At 36.0% G+C, this 22461-nt stretch overlaps 7 protein-coding genes across 15 annotated transcripts; 5 read left to right on the top strand and 2 right to left on the bottom strand.

Annotated features, from left to right (window-relative positions):
- The first annotated feature begins 25 nt into the window (after positions 1–25).
- LOC115760480 (cx9C motif-containing protein 4) lies at positions 26–608 on the top strand. The gene is made up of 3 exons (XM_030701815.1): positions 26–205; positions 278–436; positions 527–608. The coding sequence occupies exons 1-2, from the start codon at positions 142–144 to the stop codon at positions 427–429; spliced, it is 216 nt and encodes a 71-aa protein (XP_030557675.1). The 5' UTR covers positions 26–141; the 3' UTR covers positions 430–436; positions 527–608.
- On the top strand, positions 499–788 carry LOC115760479. Its single transcript, XM_030701814.1, has one exon. The coding sequence runs from the start codon at positions 508–510 to the stop codon at positions 766–768; it is 261 nt and encodes an 86-aa protein (XP_030557674.1). The 5' UTR covers positions 499–507; the 3' UTR covers positions 769–788.
- LOC115760481 lies at positions 751–991 on the top strand. Its single transcript, XM_030701816.1, has one exon. It carries the CDS (start codon positions 772–774, stop codon positions 967–969), a length of 198 nt encoding a protein of 65 aa, XP_030557676.1. The 5' UTR covers positions 751–771; the 3' UTR covers positions 970–991.
- On the top strand, positions 981–2425 carry LOC115760477 (GPI mannosyltransferase 1). Its single transcript, XM_030701812.1, has one exon. The coding sequence runs from the start codon at positions 998–1000 to the stop codon at positions 2408–2410; it is 1413 nt and encodes a 470-aa protein (XP_030557672.1). The 5' UTR covers positions 981–997; the 3' UTR covers positions 2411–2425.
- Positions 2426–2450: 25 nt separating this feature from the next.
- LOC115760476 (EH domain-binding protein 1) lies at positions 2451–11964 on the bottom strand. Of its 7 annotated transcripts, none has more exons than XM_030701808.1 (15): positions 11759–11961; positions 10902–11196; positions 9979–10186; positions 8860–9041; positions 8595–8794; positions 7368–8136; positions 7105–7307; positions 6648–7051; positions 6309–6407; positions 5848–6195; positions 5362–5497; positions 4276–4372; positions 4028–4216; positions 3797–3970; positions 2451–3736 (listed from the first exon to the last, which is right to left on the bottom strand). In XM_030701808.1, exons 2-14 carry the CDS (start codon positions 11003–11005, stop codon positions 3889–3891), a joined length of 3021 nt encoding a protein of 1006 aa, XP_030557668.1. In that variant the 5' UTR covers positions 11006–11196; positions 11759–11961; the 3' UTR covers positions 2451–3736; positions 3797–3888. The 7 variants fall into 7 exon arrangements, with proteins under 7 accessions (XP_030557668.1, XP_030557670.1, XP_030557671.1 ...); XM_030701810.1 differs by having other exon boundaries at positions 5377–5497; XM_030701811.1 differs by having other exon boundaries at positions 5386–5497.
- Positions 11965–12223: 259 nt separating this feature from the next.
- Positions 12224–15057, bottom strand: LOC115760489 (polyadenylate-binding protein-interacting protein 1). Of its 3 annotated transcripts, XM_030701838.1 has the most exons (6): positions 14961–15056; positions 14760–14884; positions 14561–14700; positions 13886–14490; positions 13640–13786; positions 12224–13556 (listed from the first exon to the last, which is right to left on the bottom strand). In XM_030701838.1, exons 3-6 carry the CDS (start codon positions 14616–14618, stop codon positions 12687–12689), a joined length of 1680 nt encoding a protein of 559 aa, XP_030557698.1. In that variant the 5' UTR covers positions 14619–14700; positions 14760–14884; positions 14961–15056; the 3' UTR covers positions 12224–12686. The 3 variants fall into 3 exon arrangements, with proteins under 3 accessions (XP_030557698.1, XP_030557696.1, XP_030557697.1); XM_030701836.1 differs by having other exon boundaries at positions 13640–14490; positions 14961–15057; XM_030701837.1 differs by lacking the exon at positions 14561–14700 and having other exon boundaries at positions 13640–14490; positions 14961–15057.
- Positions 15058–15333: 276 nt separating this feature from the next.
- LOC115760487 lies at positions 15334–22255 on the top strand. The gene is made up of 10 exons (XM_030701835.1): positions 15334–15536; positions 16432–17498; positions 17567–17687; positions 17744–17934; positions 17992–18242; positions 18304–18478; positions 18580–20209; positions 20275–20391; positions 20451–20600; positions 20664–22255. Exons 2-10 carry the CDS (start codon positions 16453–16455, stop codon positions 21375–21377), a joined length of 4395 nt encoding a protein of 1464 aa, XP_030557695.1. The 5' UTR covers positions 15334–15536; positions 16432–16452; the 3' UTR covers positions 21378–22255.
- The last annotated feature ends 206 nt before the right edge of the window (positions 22256–22461 follow it).

Raw genomic sequence — 22461 nt, 5'->3', positions numbered from 1 at the left:
TACAAAGAATTTTGACAGTCTGGCAACACAGTGACAGTCCGCTGTGAATGTCAAATTTTACATCACAGAAAAGTCATCAAACTTTTTATTTTACTGCGATTTAATTCAACTTTAATTTACGAATCATAGCGAATTAAATTGATGTCTAGTGCTGGTAAGGATCCATGCAAACCTTTCGCCTGCGCTATACAAGCTTGCTTAAAGGGTATGTAAATGAAATCCAGAATATTATGCAATGCGGCATAATATTAATACACAAATTCACATGCGTTTTCAGAACACAACTTTCAGGAACATAAATGCGGTGAGGCACTCGAGCGAATGCGTTTGTGCTGTGTAAAGTGGCATAAGCAGTCGATTTGTTGTAGTGGCATTGATTTGGAAAAATCATACTTACCAAAGACGAAAACAGAAAGCAATCCAAAGTGATCATCAGGTGTGGTACATAAATACCTGCAGTTGCGTTAGTTTTAATTTTAATAAATTCTTGCTCATTAGTAACATATAATGCCAACACCTACCACAGCGCCTCCGTACAAGCCGCCTAAAGATATTCAGGAATTGTTAGATAAAAAACAAGAAACGTATTTGAGAAGGCGAACAGCTGTGCTACCGAAGCGCTCATGGATAAAGCGTAATCCGCGATTATTTCAAATTACATTTATTTCCACGTCACTGCTAATATTCTTCTCAAAGCCGCTTTACGACGCATTCATAGCAGATCCTTTACCCTTGAAGGGTGCATCTATACCACCCCATAAGCGTTAAGGAATGGAATCTGTGCGCAAAGCCAACACCCGACTACGTAACTATCCGATTTTGCTTACAAGGTGTGCTGAACAGGCCTCCCTGTATGCGGCGTGCGTGTCTCGGGAAATCAACGTACAGCCAAAAATTTGCGAGAACGAGTTCAAAGAATTTTTGAACTGTATGCGTAAAACCGCTAAAGAACTAAAAACAAAGTTGTAAACGTACGCTTTTAAATTATATTTCAAATATGTCGGAGACAACGGACAAATTCCCGAGGTTACCCTTAAAAACCACTTGGCTACAAAATAAAAGCCAGTACATATTGCACCTCAGTTTTCAAACACATCTATTAATAGCCGCTATAATCCGACTTGCGCTTATTTTCTATGCCCACGTACAAGACACCAGATCGGCAGTGCCATACACAGATATAGACTATAATGTTGTAACGGACGGCGCTCGACTAGCTTTAATCGGAGATACACCCTTCGCGCGGCACACCTATCGTTACAGTCCCATTATGGCATATATTCAAATACCAAATGTTATTTTGCATCCCGCATGTGGCAAATTATTTTACGCGCTGTTTGATTTACTTCTGGGAATACTTATTTATGCCTTAGTGCGATTTGAGTTGCAGCTGCAATATCAGAAAGAACTGAAATGTTTACAAATGAAATATGATAAATCAATGCTGATAAAGTCACCGAACTTGCACAAAGAATGTAAAGAAACTGAAAAAATGGCACGCATCTCGGCCTGCTTTTGGCTCTATAATCCGCTGACGGCAGTAATATCAACTCGTGGTAACGGCGATAGTGTAACCAGCTTCTTTGTGTTGTTAAGCATATATCTACTGATTAAAATGGATCATCAAATATCCAAAGCCTTGATTGCTTTCTGTGCCGGTCTGGTCCACGGACTTGTGATACACTTACGCCTTTATCCAATAGTTTTTAGTTTAACATACTATTTGAGCTTATCGGCTGCCGCTTCACGGAAATCTCGTGGACTCCTCCATATGATTTGGCCTAATAAGCAGCAGATTTGCCTTGTGCTCGGAACATTATTAGGACTAGCAGCTTTTACTTGGACTTTTTATGCACTGTATGGATGGAAGTATATTTACGAAGCCTATTTTTATCATCTTATACGAAAGGACGTGCGCCACAATTTTTCGCTGCATTTCTTGCTGCAATACCTAAGCAATGCGGAGGGAGTTGATGAGTCCAATCTAATCGTTAAACTGCTTGTGGTAGTGCCGCAGTTAATACTTATACTTTACTTAAGCCTAAGTTTTGGACGATTTCGGCACACATTACCATTTTCTGCGTTTAGTTTGGCTTTTGTCATCGTTACTTATAATTCAGTAGTTACTTCACAGTACTTTATTTGGTATTTGGCTCTGCTGCCGGTGTGCATACAACATTTTCAGCGTCTGTCTTTGGCTAGATGTGCGTCCCTTCTTGTTCTTTGGTTATGCGGTCAGGCTCTGTGGCTTTTACCCGCATATTTATTAGAGTTTAAAACATGGCATACTTTTTATTGGATTGGTATACAGAGTTCCGTATTTTTTATAATTAACAGCTATATTTTATCCCAGCTGTTAAGGAACTATAGACTCAAATCCTTTAATGTTAATTGTACAAAATGTTTATAAAACAATAAAAAAAAAATATAAATAATGATTAATGATTGATTGATGAAACCAAGATACATATTTCCGATAATGATGCGGCAAGAAGCGTTTGTAGTCCGAAAGGCTGAGTATCTTATCAGGTATACGAATGTGGCAAGATATGATATGTATGGCGGTTGTTTTTCTTGAAGACATAATAGCCTAGATTGTCAAGGATTTTTTGGAATCGTAAAAGTTTCCATATGCTTATTTTGTGGACATTTTAGCAGGATCCACAATGTTCATCGCGATTGGTCACACACACAATGTGGAAATACAAGATCTCAACCCTTTTAAAATACTTTGGGATGAAGCTTGTCGAACATTTAACTGCAATGCGTGCCCGAAAAATTCGATCAAATAGCCTAGTTGAAATTCCAGTACTAGTTTTTGTTTTGGATAGCCGCCTCCACAACCTGTGGCTGTAAATCAAATTAATAAATTAATTGGAACTATCTATTAATTTAAGCCACAATTTTAAAGCAATCGTCTTATACGAATAATATTAAGCAAATAAGATCTGCTGCTGAAATGTTGTCCAAATTGATACAGAAATTATTAAAGAGCACGTAAATAAACACTTGTTCGCGGCAGCTCGCGAATTGCAAGAATTTCTGTATACATGTACACCATACATATTCATACGAGTCTTTATTGAATTCTATAAACAGCATTTTAAATGTCTTTGTTTTGGTTTCAAAAAGTTCTAGGTCTAAAATTGGATGTTAAAAACATGGATCGGGCAAGGACCGGAAATACCAGCTAGTAGTATATACATATTTTTTTTATTTCGAGTGAGGTTTTGAATAAAGTATATTTATTTGAAAACATAAAAACTGTATTCTTTAAAGGACCATTTGGTTGAAGTAAAGGCATTACATTACGCCAATTACAACTATTGTAACATATATAAATAAACCACCAGTAAATAGTTAAATAAGATAAAGGTAAAAACTAAATAAAACCAGTTTCTTAACAAATAGTTTATACATATTCTTAGGGGTGAAGCTTTTTTTTAATACGTAGTATTTAAGCTAAAATAAAATTAATGTGCAACGAGTTAAACTCACAGTTGGGTTTTTTGAAATTGAAAATCTTTACCAAACGGAACAAATAATGGCACTAAAACAATTATCATATATAGTTAGGTAAATGAAATGTAATTTTAAAATGTACATGACAACATTCTTTTAAGTAAAATGATTTAGAATTTATTCAAATTTTAAAGCTGCTTAATTCGCTATCGGACGTTTTGATGTCAATTTTTTTTTTTACATTTTTAACCCATATGTTTCCAGTCTGCAACATCTGTTAAAGAAGACAATTGGATCTTTGTTTTAATTTTATATTACGATTTTTAATACATACAGTAAAGTTATGATTGTGTATATCCACAATATTATAGATATTAGTGTAGGTTTAATCTCCAGTCAAGTTGAATTACGTCAGGTGTTTTTTTATTATTGTAGAATACACTTTTCTTTGTTACCGCTAATGTCTACTTGTTCAAGCTCGCGCGCTATTTCATGGTCGTCCTCAATACTGTAAAAAATGGATTGAAAGTTTTCTTTTTTGAATATTTCTAGTGGCAATACATACGCTATTTCTTGATTGTGTAAATGTTGCACCAGCTGATCTCTCTTATCAACAATAGTCACAAGCTCTTCCAACAACAGGCGCTCCTTTTCACGTTGCACCTCCGTTTTCCGCCAATCCTCAACAGATTGAGCAGCGCGTAGCTCCTGATTAAGCATTGTGAATTTGCGCTCGAGATCCTTTTCTTGTTCACTATTGGAAAAATTAACGGTGAATTGAATGTAATGTTCGCTTGTTACGCTAATTCTTACAGAATGTTTAGCTGCATCTGACGCCTAAGGAGTGCATTTTTCTTGTTTACAAGTGTAAACCACTGTGAAAGCAATTGTTCTTCGGTTTCTTCAGTTTCTGTGGGAAATCAAAAGCTGTTTAAGACCGACTCCAAACTATTGAAAAAAGATTAAAATTATTTAGCATTTTAGAGTCTAACAAAGTCGGTAATTGAATGTCAGTAGTTTTGGTTCTGTATTGTGTCGTCGTCGCAGAGAGCTAAGTGGTGATTAGTGATATTTTGTTCATTGTGGTTATGGTAAAAATTTGTAAGGAATTTAGTTCGAGGCAAGTAAAGACTTAAAGTCTATTTTTAAACAAATGCAGCGCGTTGACTGAACGGTTAAAAGCAAAAACACATAAACAGATATGCGAGCAGGCAGGCGTTTAGCTTTGGCGTGCTGTTGCGGGCATGGCAAAAGCAGTTAACTTATTCGGCCTTTAAGACACGACATTACCACAAAAACTGCGGGGACGAGGGCGTCGGTGTTTCTGGTGGGCTCTCTTGTGTTCATCACGTCGTTTCCGACAGAAGGCTATTTGATCAGTAGGCGCTACAACCTTAGCATTAACATCTTCTGCACTTAGGGCTTGTAACTTATCACAGAAGGAATGTCGGGAGGACGCAACTGAAGCAGAGTTACATGGTGAATGACTATACGGTCCCACGTGACGAACGTGGTGAGAAACTTGGTTTGAGCCATGCTGATGACGATGACAATAATTTTCAGGTAATTGGTGTTGATATGTAGGCCGAATCAGTGAATAGTTAAGATTCGTAGTCACAAAACAAGACTGAGCGCGCGGCCGTGATCGTGTTTGATGTTCTGGTCGCGGTTTCATTTCGAAAGCCTGAACTTCACCATGTTGCTTCTCCTTCTTCCCAGAGGTGGTGGAAGTGTCACTGTATGTCTCATCGTCGTCTTGGTCGTCGTCATCAGTGCCACTGCCAGCACCGCTTGCACCACTACCAAATAAACTTTCATCATCCCAGTCAAGCAGCTTTATACGTATGACATCACCGCCACCAATGCTATTGCGTATTAACCTAAGGAAGGGATTTGTACCAGTTTTATTATTACTTGGATTACCGCCCATAACTGCACGTAGTTTGGCCTCCAGACTGCTAGCCTTTTGGTCGATTGCCTCTTGTTCGCGTTCCAATGCTTCCAGCTCAGACTCAATGTATGTAAGCCTATCATTCTGAAAAAGAAACTTTAATGAAATATATAAAACGCAAGTATTTTCGGCACGCCGAAATTTATAAGCGTATACTCTTGCAAAATAACATTGTAGATATTTTTATATTGCCTAAGCAAATTCAAAATTCATGTGCGGATATATCGTCAAAGATTTTATATTGTCAATCGACATAGACAACAAAAAATCGCAAGAGAGGGCTCAAAGACTTAAATTATCTTTTAAATAAAAATAAGGTTTGATCAAAACAGCGTTTACAATTTAAAATACAATCAGACATGAGCACAAATCATAGCAAATTGTGCTTTATATATATATATATATATATATATATATATCAAGTCGGTACTAACTTTTTTTTCATGCTTTGGTGAGATCCTTTCCACGACTGCGTTAAAGGATTGCAAAGGAGTGATGTTACCGTCGCTTAATTTATGACTAGGACTCGTGTGGTTAACGTAGTGATCAGGTTTCTCCCGTATAAGAGCTATTTTATTTGAGGGAACGTCAATGTAAGACTCTCCGTTGCTACTGCCATTGTGTATGGGTGAAATAGTACGTTCAGGAGTATAGTTGAATCGCTTGAGCTTAGTTGGGGTTGTTGGACTGTCCACACCGCTATTTACAGGTCCTGCTATCTTATTTCGTGTTTCTAATATAAGTCGTCGTGCCTGCTCCCTTAATCGCTGCTGTCGATCCTCCTGTTGAAAATTTAAAAATAAATTAACATTGAATTATTTTTCTTCAAAATTAAAAATATACGATGCATGCAAGCTCAACTAGCAATATGCAAAAAGTGCCCATGTCTACTTACATCGTTCGCATCAGGGCGTTCATCACAATTTGAAATTTTTAATTTTTCCATCATCAGCTTAGCTTTTTCGCTCATTTCTTTGTGGCGCGTTAAAATTCGCTACGAAAATAAAAACGAACAAAACCAAAAACAGAAGCAAAAGCCGAGGTCAAAGCAAAATAAATTTAAATGAATGGATAAAAGTAAAGTAAGGCAAACGAACAAATAATAAAATTATATTCAGCAAATTCACATGGCTCATAAATGCCGAAAAATCGAGCAGTGGAATTAATATGCCTTTCTATGCGCAAAGATATAGCTAAAAAACACTTAAGGTGATTCGGCTAAGGCCTAACTTACATTTGTCGCATTAGCATCTAACGACATAGGCGACGTTGATTCCTTGTTAAGCTTTTGCATTTCCTCACATGTATCGCTGTTGCCATCGATAGGAGGAGGAGGAGTATGTCGACCAAGTGAGGATTTAGTTGTCTGATTTGCAATCTGTATTGCATTGACTACATTTTTGTCTTTAGTTGGGGAAAGAACTTTACCCAAAATATTCTTTGAACTTGTCAATATAAGATTTTTGACGTCTTTTTTACTCGTGGGCGACAGCTGTTGTTGCTGACAGATGTTTTCTTCATCGAACGAATTCTGATGTAATAGCTGTGTCTTCAGGTGCGAGAAGTTTATTAGATTTTGCGACAGATTGTCAGACTTGTAGTTGCCGATAACGTAGCTGGACTCGTCCGATGTCGGGCCTGAATACAAAGAATATGTATACAATATCAATGATTGTTGATGTATAACTTACCAATTTGCTCAATTTGCAACTGCTTTCCTGTGAAGTGTGCCCGTAATTGGTGCAGGTACGTCATGACTGCTAATTTGTCTGGTACTGTGAGCAAATTCATGTCTCGTGGTTCAATCACACGAGGTATGCCCAATGTTTCTGCCGCATCAAAAGCTATACGACAGTTACCAACAACGTCATGTGCACTTAACTTCGACATGTCTCTACGATTAACAATTGCGTTCAATTAATTTCTAATGTAAGAAAATTAATTAAGTACTTACATCAAACGTGGCATAAAATGGTGTATTATTGCGCAAAACGCCATGCCATTGCGCCAGCTGGTAGTCAAATTTGTCACTTTTACATTTGGATAATCTTTGGTTACCTCTTTGCACCACTCTAACAAATCTTGTCCAGGGGTGTTATCCTTCAGCACGATCTTCTCCACAGGCTTTAGAGAAGCATTATTTACAGTTGAAAATTTATTTATGGTAGGTGTAGACTCATAATTTTTCTTTAAATTCAGGGGCTGAAGTTCAGGGCGCTTGGCAATAGGTACAATAGCTAGGTCCTCTATCGGCTTCGTTTGTTCCTCGGTAGATTGTGTGGCTCCAGTTTCCTCAGTAGTGGTAGAAACGGTTACTCTTAAGACTTCATCGTCATATGAATTTATATTCTGTGATTTTACTATGTCGACAGCGCTGCAATCATGGTTGTCAAAGTTGAGAGCTTTGCTTGAGCTACTTTTCACTTTTACTGTAGCCTTTTGTGCTTCTATAGGCGTAGATGTGAGAATCTCCTGGAACCTTTCGTTTTGATTGGATTTCAACGATTCAATAGCAATTTGATTATTTTCCTTAATCAGATCAGTGTCTTTAATAGGCGTCCTGCGAGTTACCAGTTGTGAATTATGTGCACTAGGAGTATTTAATGGTTCATCCGCTTTAACGATCGACCAAGGCTGTACGTTTTTATGATCCGTTTCTTGTTCAAAATGTAAAGGGTTGAATGACTCGGCCAATGGAGTTGGATCTTCTGACAATGAGGGAACTACCCACACCAACATCATCGAAAAAGAAGCATATCGATCACATAGTCAAACATATTAAGTTGTATCATTTATTGCGTAGTGCCGTTTTGAAGATTGCAACGGATCAAAAGAGAAAGAAAATGTATTAAAATTTTTACTATGCATACTTTTTTAAATCATTCAAGTTTTTGTTTTCATTTACGCGCTACAATTTAAAATGAATGCAATCACCACTACAAACTTTCGTAAAAACATTCATAGTTTTGCAGGATTTTTATGTTTTAAAACATAAAAATATATACGTATGTCTTCAAACATGAATCCCCAAATGTATGTTACAATTTTATTATACAAGCCTTGCAATAATACTACCCTGTGCTAGTTAGCATTCCCCTTAAAAAGATTAAGGGTTTCTATATCTTGTTGACGTTTGCTAGAATAATTTTCAGACGAACGAAAAAAACAAATGAATACTCACCGCTCAAAGGCGTTGGTACATCGGTACAACCATTTAAACTTGTAGTCATTTGCTCCAACTGTTGCGTGAAATCATATAAATTGTCCGAGATGTCCCCGGAGTTTTCCAAGTCTGGTATATCCTCTAAGTCGTCAAGAGGCGCTACATCACAGTTGTTATTGACGGACATAAATGAGACAACGCTTTGCATATCTTCATCACTGCAATGCCAAATTAAAAATATTATGTTCGAGCTAAAAGTGATAGTGTCAACAGTAGCACTCACGTTGCTTTTCCCTCGCGCAAAAAAACACAACTAATTGTCAATTCCAAATCAGCGGCTGTTATTTTCCGAGAAACTGGCTTAAGGTTCAACGTAAAACTCTGCTGTGTTGACTCAACACTAGCATATTTACGCATATTGATGCTTGCGTTTGCCAATACTCGCTTTTTACCCAGTAGTGAAATCTATATATGTATATGTATATATTTATAATATAATTTAATACTCCGAAAACCATTTAAATACATAATAAACTATAACATTAAAGTGAGGGAACGTTTTTTAAAACCGCACTCCAAGAGAAAGTCAAAGTATCTTTCGAAAGTGCACAGTAAAATATTCAGTTGCGTAATATATCTCTATCTATAAAACTGTCCTGACTGACTGATTGGTAAGCTATGCACAGCCCAAATTCTAAGAGCTAGGAAGCTGAACTTTTCCCAGTAGTTACCTTATGTGATAAAGGTGCACGGTAAAACATGGTTTTGGGATATTAAACATATAATTGGAGAAAAACGGAAAGCTTTTTCTTTAAACAACGTCCGATTTTAAGCCCCCACATAACAACTTAATGAATGTGTGTTTGTGGTAAATGGTTGTTGAAAATTGAAAGTTTTTTGTTTAAATCCGATTAAAAAATCACTTTCAAAGAACTTTGTGAAAATTCATTTGATTCGTTTTATACCCACAAAATTAGCTCTTCTTGCTAGATAATTGCGTGTCAAAAGTTAATTGGACCAACTTTAAAGTTAAATTTTATTGGCCCTAAACTTACTGTCAAGTCACTACATACAGCGATTTTTGGCGATTTTCACACGCGGCTGTGGAAATCTGTCGGAAAAGTCGCAACTTTTTGGTTTACCATCGGATCGGCTTCAAACTCATTTTCAAAAATCTTTGTCCACAAGCCTTTTTTTCTTAATTCGACAGATGTATTCTAGTTGATTAAAGATATTAGGAGCTGATTTAAATTTTTCACGGGCGGGACTGAGTGTAAGAATTATATCTAAATTATAGGCACAAAACTTGTCACGGGCAAGGCAGGGGAACACTCGCTTAAATTTTATAAATGTACTTCTGCCAGGAATGAGATAATAAATGTTTATGCATGCGACTACTCACATCTTCGACTACAAATGTCCAGTCTTTGTCTTCAAGTTCATGAGTGCGTGGATCCTTAAATAATGTTACCGAAATAGCGTGATTGTCTGGCACTGGCCACGATATGTTTCCCACCAGTGGGTTCATCATATCTGGCTCCCATGGCAGCGGTGAACTAGCAACGCGCCTCGAACGTCTCGTCCAGACCACCGAAAGATTTGAAGGGCGCCTTTGAAAACAAATAATAAAAATACTATATTAGGAACACCCACCTGTTATAATAACATTGAGGCAAAAATAAAATAACCAAAACATGTTTTTCTTTATATTTTTAACCAAAATTGTTTTTCGTTTGCTTTTTACATACATTTTTTTGCTAAAATTAAGATATACAGATAGATGTATTTACATCCATTTGGACAATTGCACCAAACGTATATAATGTACAATATCGCAGAAACTAAAAAAACCATCATTGGTAAAGTATTTATTATTCGAAAGATATGTTAAATTTATACATTTCTGGAGCACAGACTCGCAACTAAAATACATATATGTATTTTGTATATACAACTTGAAGATATACTGTTTGTTGATAACAACGATTGGATATTTTTGTTTTGAAAACTGCAATGGTGCCTGCTAGTATCAAGAAAGTGCGGGCACCAAACTGTAAGTCATGCAGAGGCATTGACTTAATCATTTTCATAAATATATATATTTTAGTCGCATATAGTAAAGACGACAGTTTGTGTAAAGTCAACAGGAAATGGAAATCATCTTATACCCTATACTTATAAAATGTTTAGAAGACATTAACACTAACCTATATAAAAGCAAACCATGTTATCTGTATTTTAAGGGCAGTTTTTTCCGACGAAATGTCGATAGTTAAATAAAACTATACACATTAGAATTAAAATGACCAAAATTGTCTCACTTACCACTTAGCGGTGGTCTCCAACCGCAGATCATGATAGGAGGCAGTGAACTGAAATTTCGCCGCACGCTTGTTAACTCGCTGCAAACGTTTCCAGACGCTGCCCATTGCGACCAAAAATCTGTTTAGTTTCTAAACTAAGGCACACACTCAATCCACATTCGATAGTTGGTCGTTTTTTTCGTATGTTATGATCACTTTAAGTACACACCTAACGGTAATATTTGTCTTGCGGTTGATAGATGTAGTTTTGGACTATTACTGACTATTTCCCTGACTCTTAATATAAGTCAGAGTTCCTGTTAAAATATACAGAAAATATACAAGAAAATTTAAGATTTATTAGATTCGATTTGGTTAAATTAAATAAATTATACCGTGTTTTTTTTTTCAATAATAATTAAACTAAAAACAGTTATAATACTACATTTTTGAATATATATATATATATGATATTTTGGCACTCTTCGAGGATGAAAAAATTCAAGCGGCAATTTTATTAATCAATAAATGTAGATACAAACATATCTGCTTCGATCAACACGATGCATCGGCTTTGGCTGCGAAGCCCCTCACGCAACACTAAATATTGTTTGCGGTCCCTTTAATTTTTGTAGAAGATATACCAACATGTATGTGTATGTGTCTAAGAATGTACATTTGGTGACCTTTAGATGTCTGTTTTGTATTTTGCGTTTCTTAAATAAAAAAATAAAACAAAAAAAACTGCATAAAATATTGGTGATGATTCCCTTTATCCTTCTAGTTTGTATTTACACTAAACATAGAATGTTATTATGTTACACCCAGACACTTTAAAAAATTGTAACATATATGTACGTGAGTATTGTGTGTACATACATACATACATATGTATATGAATGCTTCAATATATAGCACCACAATGACATCACGCTCGTTTGGAGCCAAATTATTTTATGCGTTCATTTCTGTTCATCGCTTTCAAGTAACACCTTGACGCACTTATTTTAAACACGACACTGGTTATTTTGTATTAAACATTTTTAACTTTATTTATAATAACTTGCAATTCTTGAGACCCAAACAGAACACAAAAAGGGCGAAGAGCGCATAAATGAGTTACAAAACGCAATTATGATCCGATATGTATCGAATATTATCGATACCTTCATGCAGGAGCTCAAAGCGCATTTATCCCAATTCAACTGCTCCATGTACCCACTTTTTTGGCAAATAAGTTACTTGAGAGACGGTCGCGATTCAAAGGTTTATTTATATATTTAAATCGTTTTGTTTAACATTAATTAAAATTAATTAAAAAATTAAGCGTGGCTGTTGTTTTTAAATTTATATGATCAAGAGAATGCAATTTAAATTGAATGTGTTGCAGTTATGAATCTACATATGTATGGATGTGTAGGCATACGAATACTATTTGTACGAGTCTCAAAAAGTGTTTGTGTTATAACGCATCGGCGTGGCAGAAGGTTAAAGAAAATGTTTAGATTTTTTTAAACGTGTACCTATTCCATAAAAACAAGGTATTTAAAATATTGAGAAGTGCTTCTGAATACACACACACATGGACATAAATATGTATGTAATACAAAAGCTAAGCATAGATGTCATATATCACAAATAATTTGTAACCAATTAAAAATAAAATAATTTTTAAAAACAAAAAAATTCAAATTGCAACTACACAACCAATAATTTGTCAGGTAACCCTTTTAAATGTGAGTATACTTAAAATGTATCCCTACTGCCACGCCAAATTAACACCACACATTTTTCACACATACAAAATCTAAGATTTCTTGTTTGCCTGCGATTGTTTTCCTTGTTTACAGAAGTCCTTGTAAGCACGCTCAGTCTCTTCGTCCATTTCAGGGTCGAGATCCAAATCGTTATCTCTTACATCAAATTCGTCACCATCGCTGCCGGTGGCATCATCTTCAGCGGCAAGAAAATCAGTTTCCTCGGCTGTAAGCTCGCGTCCATCTGGACCATAGAAAACGGGCTCGTCGCTCAAGCGTGGTGGCTCTGGTGGCTTTGCAACAGCATCATCATCTCCGCCAAGAGCATTCGATACCTTCCGTCCCCAATTGTTTTGCTGCAATGCAATAACATTGGCAACCATAGCGTATTTACCAGGCGACTTAAATTCGAACGCCTGTAATAAAGCAATAATATATTGCATGTCCTGTTTGCAATCAGCACTTAGGTCGTAACCGGCCAACTTCAATGTCTGGCATATACAGCGCACATTTTCAGAGCTCTCATATGCTAAAAGTTGCTTCAGCGAGTACACTATATTAACTGCAATGAGCTGGATTCGGGCGTCATCATCGCCACGCAATTGCATGTACAATTCGGCTAGGAAGAGGGCTGTCTCCCTCACCTTTTGCTGCTGTTCTACCGATTGCATATACTTATCTACCTCAGCACGGTGATAGTCAAGCTTACATTTAAGCAAGGTGTGAAACAGCGAATCCGGCTTGAGATTGAGCATATGCAGTAAATTATACAATTTAGCTCCCATGTACCGAAAATTTGGTTGTTCAATTGATTTTTCAAATATATCCTCCATGGCGATTGAAAGCACATAGTTATTACTCTCCATGCCATCAAAGATTGTTAGGAAACGTGATGCAATTGTATCGAATTGTCCGGGATTCTGGAAAAAAATATTTGCAAAAGATTAAAAAAAATTCCGATTATATGAAGTATAAAGGTTTCATTATTCAAATTGTTACTCACCTGGTTAAGGCAATGTATTACAGTATCAAGATATTCTAAAGCAATTGTTTCCATGTCAGGATGGGACGAGGCCGACGAAGTTGAAACAGCAGCCGATGAAGTCGATGGTTGTGGTTGCTGGTGGAAATATTGCTGCTGCTGCTGTGGCTGTTGTGCAATTTGTTGGAATGAATTATTTAAATGCGCATGACGTTGAAATTTCGATTGTGATTGTTGTGTGTGTTGTTGGTGTTGCAGTGTTTGTACCTGCTGCTGTTGATAGTAATTGTTCATTGCACCATTATGCGGTGGCTGTTGACCAATATGTAGACGAGCTTGAACCGAGTTTGACAGCTTTTGCATATCATTGTTATACTGCAGATTTTGCTGGTGATGATTGTAATTTTTTTGCTGCTGATGCTGTTGCTTGAGACCATTCAAATAACGCTGTTGGTGTTGTTGAGCATAAGGTGCTGGCCCTGACGGCTGATGTTGATATTGCTGTTGCTGCGGTGGCGGTCCACGCTTACCTATGTTGCTGTTACTCGATTGGTTGGGTATAAATACAGTCGCGCTAGCCGAAAGCTTTGAATGCCCGAATCCACTTGCCACGTCGGCCATAATTGGTGCCTGTGAAGGAGCTGCAAAACTAACAGGAGGACCTGGTGCAAATGCAGCCGGAGCATAGCCAACAGAGGCAAATTCATTAAAAAGGTGGGCCTGTTGCTCCAGAGGCAAAGCAGTGGCGAGTTGTGGTGCGATAGGAATAGCGGCACCTGGTCCAGGATTCGGTCGGCGCAACTGCTCGTATTTTTCCTCGGGTTGAAAGGGTGCACGGCATGACATAGCGGTAGCGGCGTCGGACTCAAAAACTAAAAAATAAATATGTACGTGAAAGCCTATTTCATTTAAATAATTGTACAAATTAAAAATGCAAATCACATTCACGCTCCATTGCGGTTACGTCGAGTGTCGCTAATTCGGTCAAAGCAGCGGACATTTTGTTTTCCTCGTTTTAAAATTATTTGTATTTTTATTATTTGCACAAAGCTGGTCTTCAATCCAAATCAACGATGACTGGACTAATATTTTTGCTAAACATTTAATGTCACATGTATTTAATGTTATTTTCATTGCCTACCTTAATTGTCTTGAAAATTTACGTATACGTAGATGATATTTTTTTCTTCGTCTTGCTTGCGTCGTCACCTTTAGCTGCCAATTGAACTTTCTATTCGCGTGTGTTTATAGAATATAAATGTATACCTGATTTAATATTAGAGAGCCATATTGTATATTGAAGCGTAAAGTGAATATTTAATTTATAAATAATAGTTCTTACCAGTTCAGTTTTTCCTTTTCAGAAATTTGTTGCAATAAACTGCGAATAACTTGTTTTCACCGCGACAGCTACATAGAGTTGATATTTATGTATTATCGATATGTTGATGTTTGGTATAACAAGTTCGTATTTTTCAACAATTCTCATATATAGCAATGATTAGGTGATATAAAAAGAAAATAACCAGTATTTACAGTAATTTATGTATTATTGTTGCATTTCATATTGCCCAATTTGTAGCTGTCAGTATATTTTTTTGGCAGCAAAATAGTTTTTTATTACTTCTACTTTTACGGTCACACTGTCAGAACAATAAATATATAAACAAGCGATATCAATAGTGATTTCCATTAGATCGGTACTTACATATGTGTATGTTTCTGCATGTTTTCCTAGTGTTCAGATCTTGTTAAAAGTATCATAACTAAAAAGACGCAAATATATTTGTAATACGATTATAATGGCAATATACATATGTATGTAACAAAGCATGTGGAACTCAACTCTCTGCATCTCGTGTCTGTAAATTAAGACAATATTTAATATCACTTGTTATTTGCAATATTTACAAAAATTGTAAGTATATTTTATCCAGTAAACCAGTAAATTCCAAAATTAACCAAGACGCTCCGAAGACTTTTAAATAAAAATATATACAAAAATATACATATCACAAGTCATTGAACTTACTCATACCCTGAGCAGTAAAATGAATAACAAAAAGGTATCATGATTTTATACATCTAAAATAGAAGCATACATGTTTATTGTATAGATCAACGAGACAAACGTATTTTATTAGATCAATACTAGCCGATTTTGATACATATTAGCAGCAATTATTTGGGTCAAGTACGATGAGTGAGAAAACGGAGAGAGAAATAAAGAGACAGAGGACAGAGTATAGCTGAGTCGGCAGCTTTTGAATAGAACAATCTTAGTTGATTATTTGGGTTACATGCGTATGTATTTCAAGTTGTACATCTGAATTTTTGCACTGCTTGATCTTGATTGATGCGTCGTTTGCACAAAAACCACATTTTCAGGCATATCAGAAACGACATTAAACAAAATCCTTGACGCTTTTATAAGTCACCCTCAAGCACGACCCTGGGCAACAGTGTTGCTTGCCCATACCAAACAGCGACAAATAATCTAACTTTTCCTTTTATATGTTATTTTCAATTATGTACACGTTCAACATTTATATATTTTTGCGTTGCGTATGTAATTTGGATCGATGAACGAAGCAAGAAAATATTTTAACAAATATTTATAGTTTTTCCATTGGAATTAGGTATAATTTCTGGGATTATTTAATTTTATTTAACTTGGCACTAATAATTTTTGTTAAAACATTAGGTCGATATTTGTATAGATCTTTCTTTAAAAATAGCATAATTAAATTACTATTAAATAGCCAACATTATTATTAAGCAATAATATTAAATATCCGGCATCCCGAATTTAGTTGCAGGACTTACCGATTAAAATGAGTTGCTGCAACAGTGCGAATGAGCACCATAGCTATGGGGATATAATCCCGGTTTTTCTGGAAGATTTTAAAAAGGATTTTGATTGCAAAGACATTGAGGATATTTTGCGAATAATATTAAAAAAAAAAGAAGTCGATGATATTGTGAAAATGCCCCATCCATTGCAAACATACCGTTTATTTTGGACGTTACGGAACCAACGAAAGGAAACAGTTAAAAAGTTTGTCGAAGAAGGGCTTAAGGACTCACACGGGCCCAATTATGGTTTTCTAATGTCCGCCATCCAGAAAGAATGTAGTGATCCCAGCTTGAACACTGAAACATACATTCAGGAAGTTGATCGCCTGTATAATGACAATCAAGAATTCACAAAATATAATGTACCAAGGATTGAACCACACTTGGAACTGCAGAAGGCCTTGCTTGAGCTGAGGCCGTCGAAAAATGTTGTAGTCGAAGGCGATCTTGGAGCTGGCAAGCAATGGCTTGTTTTAGACGTGTGTTCCTCGTACGTTGTGCAACGGAAAATGGACTTTAAGATATTTTGGCTAGACGTGCGAAGTTGCCTTTGCCCAGAGAGTCGTTTAGAAATGCTGCAGTCATTTCTTTACCAAATTGCCCCCAACTTGTGCAGTTACTGCAATCAAAGCGTGCCATTACGCATCGAAAGTGTGCAAACTCAGCTAAGAAATATACTTAAAAATAAGTCTTACAAAAATTGTCTACTGGTTTTACGCAATGTTCAGAACAAAGAAACGTGGCAAGCCTTTAACTTAGGATGCAAGATCCTACTGACCACCCGGGACAAGAGCGTAGTTAATTTTTTGTCGCCAGTAACTACAACTCATGTCACTGTCAATGATGTCCTTACACTATCCGAGATGGAGTCTTTATTTGCAAAGTATCTTTCTGAAAATCTACACGATTCGCTCGGGGACTTAACGGTAGCACTTTATCAACAGCAAATAAGAAATCCCCTTCAACTGAGTGTAATCGCAGAAAGCATACAGGATGGCCTTTGTACAATTGACAATTGGAAACAGTAAGTAACTTATATCTTACCTTATATACATATCTATATAATATGACTATTCTAATCATTTTTAACAGAATAAACTCTGCCAAATTGACTACTATAATTAAAACCTCCTTAAATGTATTGGAGCCTAAGGACAGACAACTATATGAAGCTCTATTTATATTTCCTGACTGCGCCCATATACCTATTAATGTAAGTAGAGCGAGTATTCAGTAAATAACCTGCATGTAATCAATTTTCTTATACAGCTATTGGGCGCCGTTTGGTCAGTTACGGACCCGATACACGTCGTCAATAAATTAAATAAGTATTTTTTGGTAAAAAAACATAAAGATAAGCAGAATCGAGTGACGATAACTCTACCTAGCATATATAGAGAGCTAAAGTTACCTATTAAGAATGAAGCTGTATTAAACAGGAAAATTATTGATTATTACAAGTAAGTTATTTGAGCACAGGTTTCTTTTTAATTTTAAATGATTTCTTCTCTGTTTAGCATCCCTCAAGTTTTTGACAATTTCAATGGCCTGACTTTACCTCATCTGGACAACTATTTTTATAGTCACATTGGCGACCACTTAAGCAAACTCAATAACAGTCTCGAGAAAAAGAGTTTATTTCGAAAAATATTTCTTGATTTTCGTTTTCTCGATCAAAAAATACGTAACGACTCTACGCCTTGGAATGCTCGAGGATCTGTTCTACATACTCTGCAGGTTCTAAGGTTCTACGGAGAGCAGATAGCTGGTAGGAAAAAATCAAGTATATACATACGTGATCTTAAGGATTTTTTTTTAATACTAAATAGATAATGATCTCCTTTGTACTCTTATGGATTTTTTGCTTAATGCCGAGGAAAAGTTAATAAGATCGGAATTTACTTGCTTGTTGCAAATTGCATTAATGACTGCGGAAGGCGCGCTTTATGATGAAGCGTATCGACAAGCGCAACTTTTTCCTAATTATGTATGGTTTACAGAACGGTAAATATGTTTATATCGATGTATATATATATAATATATATATATATATAATATATATCTATATTAATATAATATATGCATATTTTTTGCATGTATTTTAGTGGGCGGTTCAACCAACATCGTCAAATTATTAATTTGGGTGACAATCAAGTGCGGCATGCAATTTATCTGGACAATGACTATTGTCTGATGGCATTAAGCAATCAGCAGCTATTGCTAACTGATGTGTCATTAGAGGGAGATATGACCTATCTGTTAAGCGATGAAAACAATCCCTGTGATATTATCGAGATGCGTGTGTTTAACAACCAGTCGCACCTCCTAACACTGTACAGCAACGGATGTTTAAAACTGTGGTCGCTACAGCAGTTGCTTCACCGTAGCTGTGGCTGTGAAAGACCACAACTTGCCCAACCACCTAAACATTCGAAATCATTCTGCAATGTGCAGTTTGTAAATAGCGCAGTTCAACGTTTGACTAATACCCACGCGGATCAAAATGTGTCATCGTTTTTTCTTGATGAGAAAGATAAGATAGAAAATAGTTTTATTCAACTTCATGTGGCCTTTACCAACGGAGATATTTGCATATGCGACTGGGATAAGAAGGAAGAAAAATTTAAGCAATCGCATACACCGATTCTAAAGACACAGCAGCGACACGTGAGATGTTTTTCAAAAGTTTTGGATCGGTATTATGTTCTGTGCACAGGTGATTGCACATTAACTGTTTGGGACCTGCTCCGCGGATCAAAAGAAACGGAACAGATGTTTCAAACTGAAGAAGCGCTTACAATGCAAACTTATATTGATAGATTCGATGATGGCAGCCTTCATACAATGTTGTTGTTAATATTTAAATCTAGCGTCTGGCGACTTAGATTCAAGCACGCAGAAAGAAACACTATTAATCCTCTAAATCAGGAAGCGTTAAAATTTTCGGATATAGGCGCAGTATCTATAACATGTGGCAGACTATCCAAAGACGGATGTTATCTTGTTCTTGGAACATTGGAGGGTCTCATTGTGTACGATTTGAAGTTGTCCGAACCCGTTCTGCGTAGCAACGTCAGCGAGCACATTGTTTGTTTGGATGTCTATGATTTGAATGATCCTATATTGAAGTACATTGTTTTATGTGGTGCTGCTGGCAAAAATGTTTTACACTTGCATACCTTGCGAAACGTTCCAGGAATTGACAAACATGCTATAACATGGATTCACAATGCTAATAGAGAACAATTTGAACCAAATGTATACCTGCGCCCGCTCTTAAAAATGATCGATGACGGCACGCTATTCATCGTAGACTCAAAATCACGTATTTATCAAATACCAACAGAATTTGCCAAAAAGCATAGTGGCGCTTATTGGTCAACAATTTCAACACCACCGATGGATGGGAACAAGCACATCACTGCTTTACACGTTTCCAAAAATAAGACTATTTATGCCGGATATAATAATGGTAAAATTTTCAACATTACCGAAAACAAAGAGCTACTACACGAGTATACGATTGATAAAATCGACTATATAAAGAAGATTAATTCGAATATATTAATTGTGTCATCTCGCAGTAAATGCATAACTTTAATTTTCGATTTGTCGATACTAGAGAGTAAAACAACATTAACCTCAATTTGGGCGGTCAATTTTGGGATATATACAAAGTATGCGCGACTTTTTGACGAGCACTTTCTGCTTATATTTTCAGAGGAGTGTATTTTTGTAAGTACACTGAAATATTTAATTTGAAAACATTAAATGTTGATTTAAATGGAATTCCCAATTAGTATATAGATTTGTTAAACCCTAAACTACAACACTTTGACGAACTTAATGGTAATTTGGTCGGATTTGATCTGAAAGATAATCTTCTATTTTTAGCTTTTAGAGACGGAACAATAAAGGTAATCCCTAAAACACATGTTACTTTAAAAGCAATTGAAATAAACGAATATAATTACAGATTTGCGAATTAAGCACCACAACCACCGACAAAGTATATTGTCAACTACTCTGCAAAGAAAATATAAAAAGTCAATCAATAATTAATAACCTCACAGTCACAAATGATGGTAAAATACTTTCCATTGGATTTTATAATGGACACATTAAGGTAAAAGGAACAATAGGCTTATATACAATCAGCAGTACACTTAAAGAGTTTTTTTATTTGTAGATTTACACATATGAGAAATTTCGGTTACAACATATATATACAATATCACAGGGACATGAGCCCGGCCATGTAATGAAACTGCGTTTCTCGCCGTGCAAACAGATTCTTGTTAGTTGTGCGGAACAATTGTGTTTTTGGAACGTGCAGCATATACTTAACAATCGGGTGACTTCTTATCGTCGCAACATGAGATTTAGACAGGGGCAGTCACACTCTCATGCCGAGGCTCGGGAGGAAGTCGACGCAGCTCCTTGTTTGGAGCTATCAGAGGATCGGAAAGATGCGAAGCCACCGATGCCACTTGATTGCCATAAGCATGCAGACAAAAGCAAAGCACATCTTTGGAGAGATAAGCAGGGTAACGCTAAATTGCCAGAGCTGCTAGCGTGTATCAAATATGTAGGAAACGTGGCTCGTCATTTCTATGCGAGTGGCGACTTCACACAATTTTTTGCGTTAGACGACGAGGGTGTGTTTTATCACCTTAAGGTACTGGAATTTTCAAGCCCCAATAAACAGGCGATTGCGGCTACACAACTCTTGCGTGAAGTAGATCATCAAACTAGTATTAATCAGACTGAAATGCCAATACCGCGTATCGATGATATGGATAGACAAGATGACGATGGCATCGATGTCGTTGGAAATTTCCCTTTATTTCCATTTACATCTGCAGCCACTGCACAAATTGACTATGAACCGAACGTCATTTGACGCCGATTGTGTGCCATATTTTGGCACACACAAAACGGTTATCGACTTTACCAAATCGCATTAATAGGATTATTACTATATTATCTAGTGATATTAGTGTTTTATTGCGTCAACTTGCTTTTAAGCACATGACTGTATTATCCTGTAATTTGAATAATGGCAACAGTTTATTCTCTAAATACAAATCAAAGCTAGCGCGATGCATGGTGACAGGCATTGATAAAAAAGTTTGATTAGAAGGTTTTTTTTTCAAAACAAAAACGATAAAGTTAAGACTTCTGATTAACATATATGTTGATAGACATTTACTAAAAAATCGATTCATTCGAGCTTTTTTTTAAACCAACCCACAGAACAAATTTGACCCATTTATGTAAATCCTCCTTTTATTCAAACGACAATAGAGACGATTTATTAAATTTAGGCTCTAGAGCAAGTTTTAAGAAAAAATTCTTAGTTTTTATTCAATAAATAAGATGAAAACTTACAAATTATTCTAAGGAAACTTCAAAAGCCTGCGTCTAATTGTTATTAGCGGCAAACTTCAATGATATTTGGAAACTAGTTAGTAAATGATCTGAAAAAAGCATTTGAAGACAATGAAAATGTTAGGGGTTGTGATAATATGCAATGCAAATACGTGTATGAATATGGTTTTTTAATTAAATGCAGCTTTGGCGGACATGATGGATTTAAATTATTTGGTTTGTTAGTTGTCCTACAAAAACAGAGCTTGTCAGTTATTTAATCAATAGTAACTGGAGCTTTGGGGAAATAGTTTATATATTTGTTTGATGACATTTGGATATATATAAAATTTCTCGTTTTAATAATATATAATGCCGATTGCTAAATGTCTGCTAGTTAAAAGAACTATATTAAAAAATATAAAAATATGAAATTACAGAATTTTTACCTTAAATCATTTTCCTTGCTGTGTACTTTTTTGTTATTGTCAAGTTTTCTTGTAACTTCTGTAACTGTAATTTGTGAAGTCTTCAATAAAGGGTGTTAACAGTATTCAGTGTGCCCGTATATATATATAAATTTGTGGACTAAGTGTAGCTTATCCGATATTTTATAT

Source organism: Drosophila novamexicana, unplaced genomic scaffold, assembly GCF_003285875.2.
Source record: "Drosophila novamexicana strain 15010-1031.04,08,12 unplaced genomic scaffold, DnovRS2.1 tig00000458-arrow-arrow-pilon, whole genome shotgun sequence".
In the NCBI taxonomy this organism is placed as follows: domain Eukaryota; kingdom Metazoa; phylum Arthropoda; class Insecta; order Diptera; family Drosophilidae; genus Drosophila; species Drosophila novamexicana.
Note: the sequence above shows the minus strand (reverse complement) of the source record. Positions and strands in the feature narration are given on the sequence as shown.

Excerpts from the sequence above, each read along its gene's own strand:
- LOC115760480 (XM_030701815.1), top strand. The coding sequence starts at position 142 with ATGTCTAGTGCTGGTAAGGATCCATGCAAACCTTTCGCCTGCGCTATA. Across the intron at positions 206-277 it reads TATACAAGCTTGCTTAAAGG|AACACAACTTTCAGGAACAT; the intron begins GTATGTAAATGA and ends ATGCGTTTTCAG.
- LOC115760479 (XM_030701814.1), top strand. The coding sequence starts at position 508 with ATGCCAACACCTACCACAGCGCCTCCGTACAAGCCGCCTAAAGATATT.
- LOC115760481 (XM_030701816.1), top strand. The coding sequence starts at position 772 with ATGGAATCTGTGCGCAAAGCCAACACCCGACTACGTAACTATCCGATT.
- LOC115760477 (XM_030701812.1), top strand. The coding sequence starts at position 998 with ATGTCGGAGACAACGGACAAATTCCCGAGGTTACCCTTAAAAACCACT.
- LOC115760476 (XM_030701804.1), bottom strand. The coding sequence starts at position 11,005 with ATGGGCAGCGTCTGGAAACGTTTGCAGCGAGTTAACAAGCGTGCGGCG. Across the intron at positions 8,795-8,859 it reads TTGCGCGAGGGAAAAGCAAC|TGATGAAGATATGCAAAGCG; the intron begins GTGAGTGCTACT and ends TTGGCATTGCAG. Across the intron at positions 5,498-5,847 it reads CACCAAAGCATGAAAAAAAA|AATGATAGGCTTACATACAT; the intron begins GTTAGTACCGAC and ends TTTCTTTTTCAG.
- LOC115760489 (XM_030701836.1), bottom strand. The coding sequence starts at position 14,618 with ATGTCCGCTGCTTTGACCGAATTAGCGACACTCGACGTAACCGCAATG. Across the intron at positions 14,491-14,560 it reads AACCGCAATGGAGCGTGAAT|TTTTTGAGTCCGACGCCGCT; the intron begins GTGATTTGCATT and ends TTTATTTTTTAG. Across the intron at positions 13,557-13,639 it reads TAATACATTGCCTTAACCAG|AATCCCGGACAATTCGATAC; the intron begins GTGAGTAACAAT and ends ATTTTTTTCCAG.
- LOC115760487 (XM_030701835.1), top strand. The coding sequence starts at position 16,453 with ATGAGTTGCTGCAACAGTGCGAATGAGCACCATAGCTATGGGGATATA. Across the intron at positions 18,243-18,303 it reads CTACGGAGAGCAGATAGCTG|ATAATGATCTCCTTTGTACT; the intron begins GTAGGAAAAAAT and ends AATACTAAATAG. Across the intron at positions 18,479-18,579 it reads TATGTATGGTTTACAGAACG|TGGGCGGTTCAACCAACATC; the intron begins GTAAATATGTTT and ends CATGTATTTTAG.